The sequence below is a fragment of the Leiobunum rupestre genome, chromosome 4 (assembly GCF_980474605.1).
Source record: "Leiobunum rupestre chromosome 4, qqLeiRupe1.1.hap1, whole genome shotgun sequence".
In the NCBI taxonomy this organism is placed as follows: domain Eukaryota; kingdom Metazoa; phylum Arthropoda; class Arachnida; order Opiliones; family Sclerosomatidae; genus Leiobunum; species Leiobunum rupestre.
The window spans coordinates 63,807,373-63,820,608 of record NC_143387.1 but is presented as its reverse complement, the minus strand read 5'-3'; the positions used below and the strand labels follow the sequence as shown (position 1 = coordinate 63,820,608).

The following is a 13,236-nucleotide window of genomic DNA, read 5'->3' as shown; positions in this document are numbered from 1 at the left end:
TATGTTCGGTGCATTTGAGTGCACTCTTGGTGCAAGTGCAACATGATAAGCTCTTTTTTGGTCAGAATATCAATATATCGCGGGCTGCATTAACTTGGCCCGCGAAATTAATTTTTTTAATTACCACTAAACGGCTGCGGTGCAAAACACGGGAGTGACGGTGCATTTTGGTGCATTATGGGTGCAACATGATAGGCTATCAAAATTTTTAATTTAATAAGGTCGCGGGCCAACTTAATGGACCCGCAAAGATGATTCTGAGCCATTACCCCAAACTATGCGCAAACTTCGTGACTTACTTCCCACGCCTTACCCTTGCCAGATTAAGAATTAGGATTATGCGTAAGCGAAGTCAAAAGGTCATCTAATCCCGATGACTTTGTAAACAAAATTAGTTAATTTAGTATACGCTCGTAATGCTTATAATCCCGTTTTTCCGAGAAAGGCGAGCTAATCTTTTGGGACACGTGAATCTAAGTCAAGCGAGGAACCTCCGAACAAACACCTACGCTCCCCTTCAATTAAAAGCAATTTAGTCGACAACCCGACGTTGCCATTTTTCAATTAAAACTTAACGTCTTAAATTGACACCTCTGTGGGCTGTCACGAAGCGACGAATATCTCATTATACAGTCTGAAGTATATAGTACATATTTTAGGCGTAAGTATACCGTTAATGTTATTCGCTTGTAACGCGTATCAAGAATATGTGTATTTCTACTGTAGGGAGAATATCTACGTTGAGACGATTTTTAGCGTTGCTCTGCCATCCCGGGCAAGTCCTATTGAGCAATTAAGGCATTTTTTTTAACTAAAATAAGTCTTATCAGTTACATTATTATCTTAGTACTATTGGGGGGCTTAATTATTTTATTTTTATACATAGCTTCTCTTTCACCAAACGAACCTATCTCAACCGCTCAAAATAAAAATCTATTGGTAGGAACACTTCTACTAACCCCCTCTATTTCACTATTCTATAATTCTCTCCCTTTAAATACAATCACAATTATTAAAATCAACTCCCTAATATTACAGCTTGCATGAATAACAATTATTATAACATATCTTTTTATCACTCTAATTACAATCGTAAAAATCACAACACAAACAAGTGGCCCACTTCGCAAAACTAGTGCGAACGTAGCCAATGCGGCTATTTTCAAGAATAGCGCCCCCTCCTATATATTTGTTTTGATTGTACTATAATATAGTAATATTCTCGAGGAATCTATTGCCGTTAAAATTATTATACGGAAATGAATACTTAAGGAGATATAGTTAATTTAAAGCAAGTGTCGGCTCTAGGTGAAGTAGCTCTTTTTTCAACAGATGTCGCTAGCGTCGAAATCAAAACAAGATGCTGAAGCTACATTTTGACTCAAAAGGCGGGACATAAAAGTATGCTTCGCGTTGATTGGCTCGTTTGTAAATTTGTCAATAACTTCAATTATATTAATTGTGTACAATATATTTTATATGGGATATATAATTTAGGTTAAAGTTCACTAAGCAGAGTAAAAGTGGTCTAAATATAATACTCCATAATGGCTCTCTGACGACGTCATTGTTTCGCTATTTGGAATTTTAGCTTCCGTTCCCATTAATAGATGGCTCCACGCTCTCCACGAAAGTCATTTTTTTCGAAGATTCGGATAGATTCATGGCCATCTCTAATAACAGGGGCCTTTTCATAATACAGGTGGCAATGATAGAGCCGACAGTTGCTTTAAAATGATATACTTGATGCGTAAGGCTTGGTACTGTCCTCTAGGTCGCGTTATAGATGGCCCATGACTTTTTTGTATGCGGTTGGGGAGGCACCACGCGCCCCCAGCGCTCGAGCGAAGCGAATACGCGGCGCCAATGTATAGACTTTGGATAATTTAAATTAACTATATCTCCTTAAGTATTCATTTCCGAAAATTTTAAACGGCAATAGATTCCTTGCGAAAAATACTAAATTATAGCACAATCAAAACAAATATATAGGAGGGGGCGCTATTCTTGAAAATAGCCGCATTAGCTACGTTCGCACTAGTTTTGCAAGAGTATGCAAAATATTCTTTCCGCAAAATAGGACTTACCGCCAAGCCGCCACTCATAATATCGCGTTCTTGCTCGCGATCTTGCTGTTTTTAATATACGATTAGAAAGGAAGGAAATTCTTTATTATATTGATTTTCTCATAACTGTTTCATACGACACGCGAGGAAGAATTTGGGACTGCAACCGCGGTTATGTTGTTACCTACGCCCCATCTTGATTTTCAGTTTTGAACGGAATATTAATTATTATTCAGAAGTATTATTATATTAATTAATTTTTATAAATATAACATTTTTATAAATGTTATATTTTATAATATTATTTTATAGCATATTAATTATATTTTATAATATTATTTTATAGCATATTAATTATATTTTATAATATTATTTTATAGCATATTAATTATATTTTATAATATTATTTTATAGCATATTAATTATATTTTATAATATTATTTTATAGCATATTAATTATATTTTATAATATTATTTTATAGCATATTAATTATATTATATAATATTATTTTATAGCATATTAATTATATTTTATAATATTATTTTATAGCATATTAATTATATTTTATAATATTATTTTATAGCATATTAATTATATTTTATAATATTATTTTATAGCATATTAATTATATTTTATAATATTATTTTATAGCATATTAATTATATTTTATAATATTATTTTATAGCATATTAATTATATTTTATAATATTATTTTATAGCATATTAATTATATTTTATAATATTATTTTATAGCATATTAATTATATTTTATAATATTATTTTATAGCATATTAATTATATTTTATAGTATTATTTTATAGCATATTAATTATATTTTATAATATTATTTTATAGCATATTAACTATATTTTATAATATTATTTTATAGCATATTATATTTTTTAATATTATTTTATAGCATATTAATTATATTTTATAATATTATTTTATAGCATATTAATTATATTTTATAATAATATTTTATAGCATATTAATTATATTTTATAATAATATTTTATAGCATATTAATTATATTTTATAATATTATTTTATAGCATATTAATTATATATTTTATATTATTTTATAGCATATTAATTATATTTTATAATATTATTTTATAAAAATAGATGGATAAGGAAAACAAAGAGGTGAAAGTCCAAAGTCGAGTAATATAAAATTGAATTATAAGTAAAATTGAATTAGATTAATAACCATGTCAGGTATTGTAAATCAGGCCTTGAACATTGAGTTAAAATTTCAAAGCTCTAGAGCTAACCGTTCTCGAGTTTTTAGGAACATGACATACAAATAAATAAATAAAAGGACAAACTTTAAGACTTATAGTTATAGATTAATTATATTTTATAATATTATTTTATAGCATATAAATTATATTTTATGATATATTATTTTTATATATAATGCAATTTTGGTCATCTAATAATTTATATTATAAGTAATCGTTTTAGGTTTAACATTATCGTTAAATTTTTTTCTGAAAAGTATATTTAGAATAAGTTTGAAATTTAGAAAATTTGGCATTTGAAAAAGTCGTCTTTATTAATACCCTCGATTTCGCCCAATAGATGGCGGCATCTGTTACTTATAAAAATATCTAAATAAATAGTTCTTTAAATAAAAGATCATTCATAGCCGATTATAGAGTTTGTGCTGTTGTGACTAGACATAACTGGTTTGTATATGGTTTCTCTTTATACTGCCAAAGCTGAGAATTTTCTACGCATAGATCTGGCACCATTTTTCAACAGGGGGGCAAGACAGTCAGAGAGGGGTTTATTTAACCTCCTATTAGGTAGAACTACATTGGAAAGGACACTTTTCCGATTCCAGTTCTCCCTTTGGTAAATCGGTTCGTGCTATGGAGTTTAATTTTTATATTTTACTTGAGACAAATAAACTAATGGATCTGAATCCTAAGAAAAACCCCATTCTTCAAATTGCATCGCCCGTCAGAGATCCTAGCGATAGAATCGAGAAAAGTTTCCACCCTAAAACAACGCACTTCCGTAAATGTTAGATGTTGAGCTAAAAATTATTGCGTGAGTTTTTAATATTTGGGTAGAAATCTTTTCCAATATCGGACACCGTGGCGCTACGAGCGGCTTTGCTTTAAAAGACCCAAGCGCAAACTAGCTTCGCGTCCATTAGTTTAGTCGTCCAAGTGGATACGTCTCTCAAAAGATTATGATATTGTTTTGTAGAGAGGTCTTGATTGTCTTAATTTTTAAACGGTTAGGAACAATATAGGCAAATGACTAAACATCACGAGTTTTTGTTCTGTCGTTTTGTAAAATGTTTAAATCGTAGAGGGAATGTCCTTTTAATATTTTTTTTTGATACAAGGACCGGGATGACCACTAGCGATTGACCGAAACAGAGATGACCATTTTCCGACGAAATACCCTCATTTAATAAAAAACTAAAATTCTTAGAGATTGATATATTTTTACAGTATTCTTTCTTCTTAAAGAGTAAAGCTTTTTTTATCCGTTTGTCTTGACCCAAATGGATTTGACCAGTTTAAAAACATTACCCACCCCCTTTTCGGACAATCGCCTTGATGGTCAAGTAGGGAGTGAGTGTATACGGTATATATCTCTTCGTAGAATAGACTGTGTCATTCCGGTTCTTTGGCAAAACTGCGAAATGGAATTGAAATAAAAATGTTTTCAAATTTAATATCAAAATAAATCTAACGGTGTTTTCTATTTTTTGTTTTTCTTTGTAGTACTGGCCGATATACATTTTCCAACCAGTAACGTTTGCAGAACTGCCAACGCTAAAGAAATCAGAGCGGACGGTATTGACAAATCGATAGTTAATTTTCTAAAGGGTGTAAATTGACCGTTTCCATTAGGTCATAGCATTCCGGATTTGTTGAAAGGTATCATGGAGTTATTTCCTTTGGATTCCTATTCTTTTACCCCCGTCAAGGTCATGGAAGTGGTGCAGATGGACAAAGAGACCATGGGCAATAAAGCGAAGGTCTGGGAGACTTATAAGAAAATTATTGACGACGCCGAGAAACAATCTGTAATTTACTTTTATATTTAATAATTGCGTGAATGTATTCATTTCAACGATAAATATCGAACCGATATTTTCAACTATTTTCGTTCAATCCAAAACATCTTTATTAAAATTGACGAAATAAAAATCGCGTTAAGCCTTTGTCGTGAAACTAGCCAAGTTTCAAACTATAGGCTTTTCTATTAAATAAGCTTCGCTTACTGAACTCGTTTTTATGTAGCTCATTAGTCACGAAATACGTAGAAGCTCAGTTCAGTTTATGCCTAAAAACAGGGTGCCTCGTCGAATTTACTCTTTATGTCCAGGGTTTTTCGTAGCTAAACGTCATCGATACGTCACATCAGCAACATCAAAACCAGAAAGCCAATGTTATTTTATTTTCAAAACAATTTTAGAATGGCTGCCGCTCGGTGGCCGCACGTGATCAACGTCATAGTAACGAAGCCCCTCCCACCAATGTTATTTTATTTTCAAAACAATTTAAGAATGGCTGCCGCTCGGTGGCCGCACGTGATCAACGTCATAGTAACGAAGCCCCTCCTACCTTTCCTAATGCACTTCGATATTCATGGTTGAAAGGAATACATTCTTGATAATAGCATAAATTATCATAATAATAAGTATGACACTTCCTATTGTTTTAATGCTAATTTTTCGACACTAACATTCTCACGAAGCACCGACTTGGACTTGCACTCGGACTGAGTATCGTATTAGTTGCCTTCGTAGTAGTATATTTCGCCTTAGGCATATTTAGACACTAGGGGGCTCTATTTTGAATTAAAACTAGATTGCGCAACAGCACAGGGTTGCCGGAAAAGTCAGGGAATTTTTAAAATTTGTAAACAGTCAGAATTTTATTTTATCTGGGCACTTTTTGAAGGTAAATTGACTGTAGATCTATGACAAATTCTATGATTATCATTTATTTCCTTGTAAGTTTGGCTAATTTTTCCAACTATGTAATAACCTTTTTAATGAAATATAAGGCCATTCAAATTTATTGACTTCTGATAAAAGTAAAGGTTAAAATAAAATTTTTTGCCTTAAAAAGTTGGCGAAAATCTCTTCAAATGGTCAGGGAATTTGATTCTGAAAAATTTTGTGGCAACCCTGTAGCTCTGAAAATCAGTTCGGGGATAATTTTCCTAATTGAAATACTTATTGTTATTATGTTACTCAAGGGCGTATCCAGGATTTTATTTCAGGGGGGGTTTTGAGGGAAAAATTCAAGGGCGGGTGCTGACGGAAGTTTCACTGATTTTTATTAGGCATCCCCCCAGTCATCAGTATTTCGGGGGGGGGGGGGTTGAACCCCCAAACCCCCCCCCCCTTAAATACGCCCTTGATGTTACTTACGATAATAGCTAGTTTTATTTTTTAAATTAACCCCGAACGTTTTACAGATAAGATTTCAAGAAGTCGAGAGATTCGAATTTTACGAACAGGCAGCTAAAGCTTACGCCATCGTACATACTGGGTATGTTCAATGTTGTTATATAGCGTTTTCAATTTGACTGCTCTCGAGCACTCTAGATCGCTCTGATCAACATTTTATGTTCCATTAGCGTGCTCGGATCTGCTCCGATCAAGTTTCGGGTGTTCCATTTCACGCTCTCGGGTGCTCCGAGATCGCCCAAAACCGATCTGCCGATTTTGACAGATCAACGGATCGAGATCGGAGCAAATTTTCGCGTGTTCCTTTTAGATTTTTTGGCAAAATGGCAGACCAAGACGCGAAAATTCAAATTACAAGCAGACGAAAAACAACAAAGCGCGGGAATATGTTCATGGAATGTTCCATTTGCTTTTTTACTCTAGTCGATTGGGGCGAGATCTATGACGTCAGAGACAGATTCAGAGCGAATCTTGAGCAATCAAATGGAAAACGCTATAAATTCTTACCGTAGATTTATAATTGCTTTTTTTTCACAACACAGTGAAACAAGTAAATATGGCAATATTATTCTAAAGAAGGGTCTAGTCGACTATGCTTCCTAGATTTCAACTCGAGAATCCACCCTACAGACAGACTACGATTGATAAACGCGATGAAAGCGTTATAAATGTTATATTTTCTTACCAAATGGTTTTATTAAATTCAAAAGGTCTATAGTTTAATAATTTTATAATCAGAAAATAAATATATTCTAAATATACAAATGTAGTTTTTCTTTACACTTTGACACAAAATAAACAAACCTTGTAATATTTTTCTTGGGAATACGTAGGCAAATAGGTATTATCTACTTTGAAAAATAAATATTAATAATATTATACTTTATGTATCAAAATATTTTTGCATAACTTAAATAATTATCTGGGAATAGATCACTGTTATTTCTATCATAAGGCAAAAAGCAACAATGAGGTGGTGAAAACTAAGTGTCAAAATCTGTTCAAACTGCACCCTGAATCTGGCGATAGGAGAAAATGTGGAATTATCTAGTTCAGATAAATACCACCCGTGGCGCTGTCGTACAACACCAAAGGTAACTAGCTTCAGCGTCACCGTGCAGTTTTGACTCTTTGAGCAGTTTCTGCCACGGCACTTTGGTTGCCCTTTAAATATCAAACTTCTAAGATACACTAGCCTTCCTAAAATTAACCAAAATATCGTAGATCTTATCGAGAGCCTCTTCGATTATGTCCACGCTCTTAGCTCCGGTGAAAACCAATTCTCCGTTAACGAAAATAATAATGCATATTCTTGGTCGAATCATACGGTAATAGGCTCCGGGAAAGATTTCGGGGGAGTACGTGCAAAATTGTCCGTGTAAGGTCAAAAATTCCTCGATTTTGATGGGAAAGTGAAGACTGCAGGTAGCCATGATGCTGCAGATAGAGTACTTGAGGAATCCGGCCTCTGGGTGTTTGGCCTTTTGCAGAAGCCGAATCGTCTTTCTCATGGCCAAGTTACTGTCATCGACGCTTTTGGCACCGACGCACACCATGCGACCGTTGGCGAACACCATCAACGTGGACATGGGGTTCATGATCTTGATGTTGACGCTGGGGTACGATTGAGGATTGTATTCCGCCGTTCTGATGTTCATTGCCAAGTACAAAACGTTGACCTCGCATCCTGTCTCCGCCCTCGACACGACGTTATGGATCTTTGGTACGAGACCGTGTATTGTGCTCCTAGATGGGTTAAAGTCATTCGTTTTAGGTGGAACGGTTGTATTTGTTGCTTCGGGACTATGGCCATCCCTGTCATTTTGCAATTCCTGTTGAGATGTCTCGAAGCTCAAAGAAACGTATCCCGAATCTTTAAATTTATCCTCGTCTTCATCGTCACGATACATTTGTAGGTACTTATTTGAAACTAACTACTATAAGGCTTAAATATATTCTAAATAAAATAAATTCATTTTAAAATTAATCATAGTCAGTTAATTTAAGGTAGACTTCACAGGTGGCGCCACTTCCTATGGACCTTTGAATCGATATCATCGTTGCATCATTTTTATATTTTTTAAAGAATTAAAAATAAAATGGCGGTAGAAGCCCAAACACGTGTTAGAGATGCGATCGAAAGTTTAGTCAGGGATATTGATAATTCAATGATGAGAAAAATGCAGGTAATTACAGGAATATTTTTATTCATAGAATATTTATCGTGTGTAATAAAATGAGTTTTATTGGGTTTTATTGGAATCTCGGTTTACAATAATTAATTCAAGGTAGCATTGTTTCTTCGTTTGTTTCGTAATTCATTCATTTTCGAGTATTAAAAAATAAATTAATTTGCAGTCGAAAATGCATAAATGTGCAGCGGAATGTTGTGACGATCGGTCATCTACAATGGAAGAAACCCACTCTTGCATAGAGAAATGTTCACAAGGAATGAATTCAGCACAAACGTATCTACAAAATGAACTAAATAACTATCAGGTTAATAAACTTGGATATAACTATATCTAAATTTGAAAATATATTTATGAATCATCCATTATATTTTCAGGATCGAATTATGCGATGCTCAATGGATTGCAAGGATCAAATAGCGGATAAAGTTATGAGCAATACTAGCGAAGCTGATACCGAGAAGATGAGGATAGCCTTTGAGGCTTGTTTAGTTAAATGCGCTGATACTAACATTAAAGCCATTCCAGCTATGAAAAACAGAATATTAGACTCATTACAAAGATACAATTATGCATAATTTATATCTGGGCTTGGATGTGATGGAATAGTCTTATAGGTAATAACTGTGCTATGTTTCTATGGATTTTCTGTAAAATCCACCAACTTAGCACCAATAACCAATTAAAAAATATAAAATCAAATTACAAAAGTCTGTTTGTTTTAATAAATATTTTATTAATTTTAATTTATAATAGTATTTAATAAAATTGCAAAACCATCAAATAGTAGAATTCATCGGTTGTGTGTGATAGTGGGAAAGTAATCAATAATGTAAGTGTTATCCCTTGGCTTATTGATTAGAAAATGGCTGCTAGGAAAACATGGCGTTTCAGTGCAGTTCCTCTTGTCTTGCAGTTTTTAAATAGTTGTTAAAAGTAATTACTTGAAAATATTATCATCATGGGCTCGAGGGAGGGTGATAATGCTAAAGTTCGAAGGAGGCATCAAAATTCGTCAGGGAGCAAAATGGAAAAGGTTTCTAAGAAATCTCAGCTAGAAACCTTGGTTAAAGAGAATGAATTACCTAAAACAATAGAAATAGTGCTTAAATCAGGCTCATATTGGTTTACCAGAGTTGTATTTCTTAGAAGTTTGGGCTTTATTTATGGTAAATTAACAATTTTGTAAAAGTACATTGTGTAAATACTCTTTAAGTTGAACTCTGATTTGCATAGCTATTGCCTTTCTGGTTGCGGCAAATCAAAATAAGCATTTAATTGGAAGTAAAGGCTTATTGCCCGCTGATAAATATCTGGAACAGGTAGCTAAAACTTGAATTACTTAAAAGTTTCCATTTAAATAATAAAATTGATTTTAAAACTTAATAAAATTGATGTTTACAGGTTTCTGAACAAGGCATTTACAACACCCTTTTAGTGCCAACATTATTGTGGTTTGTTAATTTGAAGTCCTTAGATTTTTATCTGGATGTATTTGCGTATGCGGGATTAGCAATTTCAGTCGTTGTTGCGTTAACTGGTTGTGCGAATGTGATTGCAATGATGACGTTATGGATACTATATCATTCTGTCGTGAATGTAGGACAAACCTGGTAAGTATTTAAATAAACAGTATATTGAGTTATTTAAATGCAATTTCATTCATAATTTTTACAGGTATTCCTTTGGTAAGATTCATATTTAACTAAAACTGTTTAATAAAATATGATTAGCGTAGCTTTGTAATTTATAGGATGGGAATCGCAACTTCTCGAGACTGGTTTTTTGGCAATATTCCTTTGTCCTTTAATATCTTGGGAGCAATATCCGAGGGCTACTCCACCATCGTGGGTAGTTATATGGGGATATCGGTGGCTACTTTTCAGAATAATGCTTGGAGCAGTTAAGAACTGTTAGATTTTGTTAATTGAATAATCAATAAACAAGTTTAATTTCCATGTTTTCAACTTTTTCAGGGTTTAATTAAAATCAGAGGAGATACATGTTGGCTGGATTTAACGTGTATGGATTATCACTACGAGGTAAATTGATGTCATTAAACTTTTAAGAGGTGAAGAACTAATTTCTAATTTTTTCAGACTCAACCAGTTCCCAACCCTCTGAGTTATTTCCTACATCAAACGCCCTGGGTAGTTCATCGTTTTGAGACTTTCAGTAATCATTTGATTGAACTGTTCATCCCCTGGTGCCTGTTTATGGGTCGACCGTTTCGTTTGATTTGCGGCTTGATACAAATCGCTTTCCAATGCATCTTGATACTGAGTGGAAATCTGAGTTTCTTGAATTGGTTGACAATTTTACCAGCAATTCCCTACTTTGATGACAAAGTTCTAGTTCCTCTTTTCACCACCAAAACCTCGACCAGCAGACGGAAAATTGTAATATTGCAAAACGAAGATTTCCAGGGGAAAATTGAAATGCGTAAGCTTGAAAAACAGTAGTTTATGAAAATTATAGTAGTGTTAAATATTTTCTAAACTGTTTGCAGCTAGATCGAGACGAATTACTAATATATCCTTGGCATTAGCTCTAACTTATTTAAGCATTCCTGTGGTACTAAACTTATTCTCGTCATCTCAAATGATGAATACGTCATTTGAACCTCTACGTATTGTTAATACGTACGGGGCATTTGGAAGGTGTAGTAAATTATTTCTAAGTTTAATTTAAACTTCGGATGATGATTGAAAATATTCACAGCATAACGAAAGAGAGAATGGAAGTAATAATTCAAGGAACATATAGTAATAATCCTAATGACCCGGGTGCTAAATGGTTTGACTATGAATTTAAATGTAAACCGGGAAATGTGACTAGAAGACCCTGCATCATTAGCCCTTACCATTACCGCCTTGATTGGTTAATGTGGTTCGCCGCTTTTCAGGTCCAAATTTATAAATCTTTAAATAGAAAGAAACCAAGTGAAAATATTTACTAATATTACAGGAATATCAGCAAAATCCGTGGATAATTCATTTGGTTGCTAAATTATTGGTAAATGATCCAGTTGCGACTGATTTGATTGTTCATAATCCTTTCAAAGGAAAGAAACCCCCGAAGTAATATTGGAAATTCTAAAATTGCAAAATTCGTTACGTTTTAACGACATAAAATCTAATTAAAATAGGTTCATAAGAGCGGAACATTATCTTTACAAGTTTGCTCCGGCGCAAAGTGAGCAAGCTAAAAGGGGGCAATGGTGGATACGTAAACGCATCTCCAATTATATGCCAGCTTTCTCTCTAAGCAATTTAGAAGGGGTCATTGAGAAGTTTGGTTGGGTTATTAATAAAAGATCTAAAAAAGGGTAGATGATGGTAAATTAGGTTTTGACATGTTATATATTATACGCTACTAGTGTCACTTTCAATTGGACTTTTTACCCAAAGCTTTTAAAGGGAATATTACCTCTCTGTATTTCTGTCTGTCAAGAGGGTTTGGCCCTGCTTCGTGGTTTATACCGAAGTAATCCCTAAAATTATGGGGTTTTCCTATAAAGAACACATTGGGGGTTATATTCCCTTTAATTATTAGGAGTGTATAATAATTATTATAACGAGAGTAGTATCCATCGCTCAATACTCCTATTTCATTTCCTTTGCCAGTTTGTGATATTTTTTATAGTATGTTTTGGAAGAAAAATAGTACAGGACAAAATACATCATATTATGATTTTCTGAAACTATCTGTAGAAATATAGGTTTTTTTATATATGTAAATATTCCTATGCAGTGTACTTTTGACGTATTGCATTAATAGTAAATAAATACTATGGGGTAGGATGTTTTAAATCGAAGCTCTAGATGGTATATTTTGATATGTACAGAAAATGTCTCATTTAATAGCCTAAACGAACACCTCTCTTGTGTTATGGTATCATAAGAAACGTAATCATGATAAAACTAGTATGACACTCTTTGTGAACTACAGGCTTAGCAAAATCTATAACACTTTGAAAATTATAAGTTAACTTTTACATAACGTAAAAGAAGTTATTATTAGAAACACTCGGTTTTTCTCTAGAGGTAATAGTCCTATATTATTATAATATAATTATTATTATTATTCCTAAAAAACTGAAATTCAATAATTTTAAACTGAAAGCGTGGAATTGTCAAAGACCGGGGATTAGTCTTCATAATATAAATTCAAATGCTAGTGTGGGTTGATATTATTATAAAGATTTTTATACATTAGTTTATCTTTTGAAGTTTGAGACCCAAATGTGTTTTGTTTAGAGATATGTCATCATGTAGTTTACTAACATCATTTTCTGATTAGTATCATATTGACTTAACTTAAAGACTGGAGATTAGAAAAAAAATCGACAAAGTTTATCAACTGTCATACTTTTAATTTTTATATTACTTATGCTGGTCTTGATACTAAAGAGAAGAATTAGTGCTTGTAATTTTTTATAGCTTATCTGTCATTTATACCTTGCAATAAATAAATCAATAAATGTATTGTTATTTATTTCCTTGTTTAGCCTCTATAAATTAAAAC

General features: G+C 32.9%; 4 protein-coding genes across 5 annotated transcripts in view; 3 read left to right on the top strand and 1 right to left on the bottom strand.

The window, feature by feature from the left end:
- LOC149948733 (fucose mutarotase-like) overlaps window positions 1-7,269 on the top strand; it is a 48,534-nt gene extending 41,265 nt beyond the window's left edge. The window contains exons 2-5 of one of the 2 annotated variants that reach the window (XM_090173849.1): window positions 4,818-4,889; window positions 4,947-5,074; window positions 6,526-6,599; window positions 7,060-7,269. In XM_090173849.1, coding sequence (XP_090029975.1) covers window positions 4,818-4,889; window positions 4,947-5,074; window positions 6,526-6,599; window positions 7,060-7,120 — 335 coding nt within the window. In that variant the 3' untranslated portion in view covers window positions 7,121-7,269. Of the gene's footprint in view, window positions 1-4,817; window positions 4,890-4,946; window positions 5,123-6,525; window positions 6,600-7,059 lie in introns of both variants that reach the window. The other variant, XM_090173848.1, reaches the window with a different exon arrangement.
- Window positions 7,270-7,698: 429 nt separating this feature from the next.
- LOC149948732 (uncharacterized) lies at window positions 7,699-8,427 on the bottom strand. The gene has a single exon (XM_090171137.1). The coding sequence runs from the start codon at window positions 8,425-8,427 to the stop codon at window positions 7,699-7,701; it is 729 nt and encodes a 242-aa protein (XP_090027263.1).
- A 140-nt stretch (window positions 8,428-8,567) lies between these two features.
- Window positions 8,568-9,455, top strand: LOC149948731 (TIM double twin CX3C motif protein-like). Its single transcript, XM_090172474.1, has 3 exons — window positions 8,568-8,703; window positions 8,876-9,016; window positions 9,087-9,455. Exons 1-3 carry the CDS (start codon window positions 8,617-8,619, stop codon window positions 9,285-9,287), a joined length of 429 nt encoding a protein of 142 aa, XP_090028600.1. The 5' UTR covers window positions 8,568-8,616; the 3' UTR covers window positions 9,288-9,455.
- A 75-nt stretch (window positions 9,456-9,530) lies between these two features.
- LOC149948730 (lipase maturation factor 1-like) lies at window positions 9,531-12,577 on the top strand. The gene is made up of 11 exons (XM_090172473.1): window positions 9,531-9,878; window positions 9,946-10,031; window positions 10,114-10,322; window positions 10,387-10,397; window positions 10,463-10,611; window positions 10,686-10,751; window positions 10,809-11,151; window positions 11,219-11,369; window positions 11,431-11,614; window positions 11,677-11,789; window positions 11,858-12,577. The coding sequence occupies exons 1-11, from the start codon at window positions 9,671-9,673 to the stop codon at window positions 12,039-12,041; spliced, it is 1,704 nt and encodes a 567-aa protein (XP_090028599.1). The 5' UTR covers window positions 9,531-9,670; the 3' UTR covers window positions 12,042-12,577.
- Window positions 12,578-13,236: the final 659 nt, after the last annotated feature.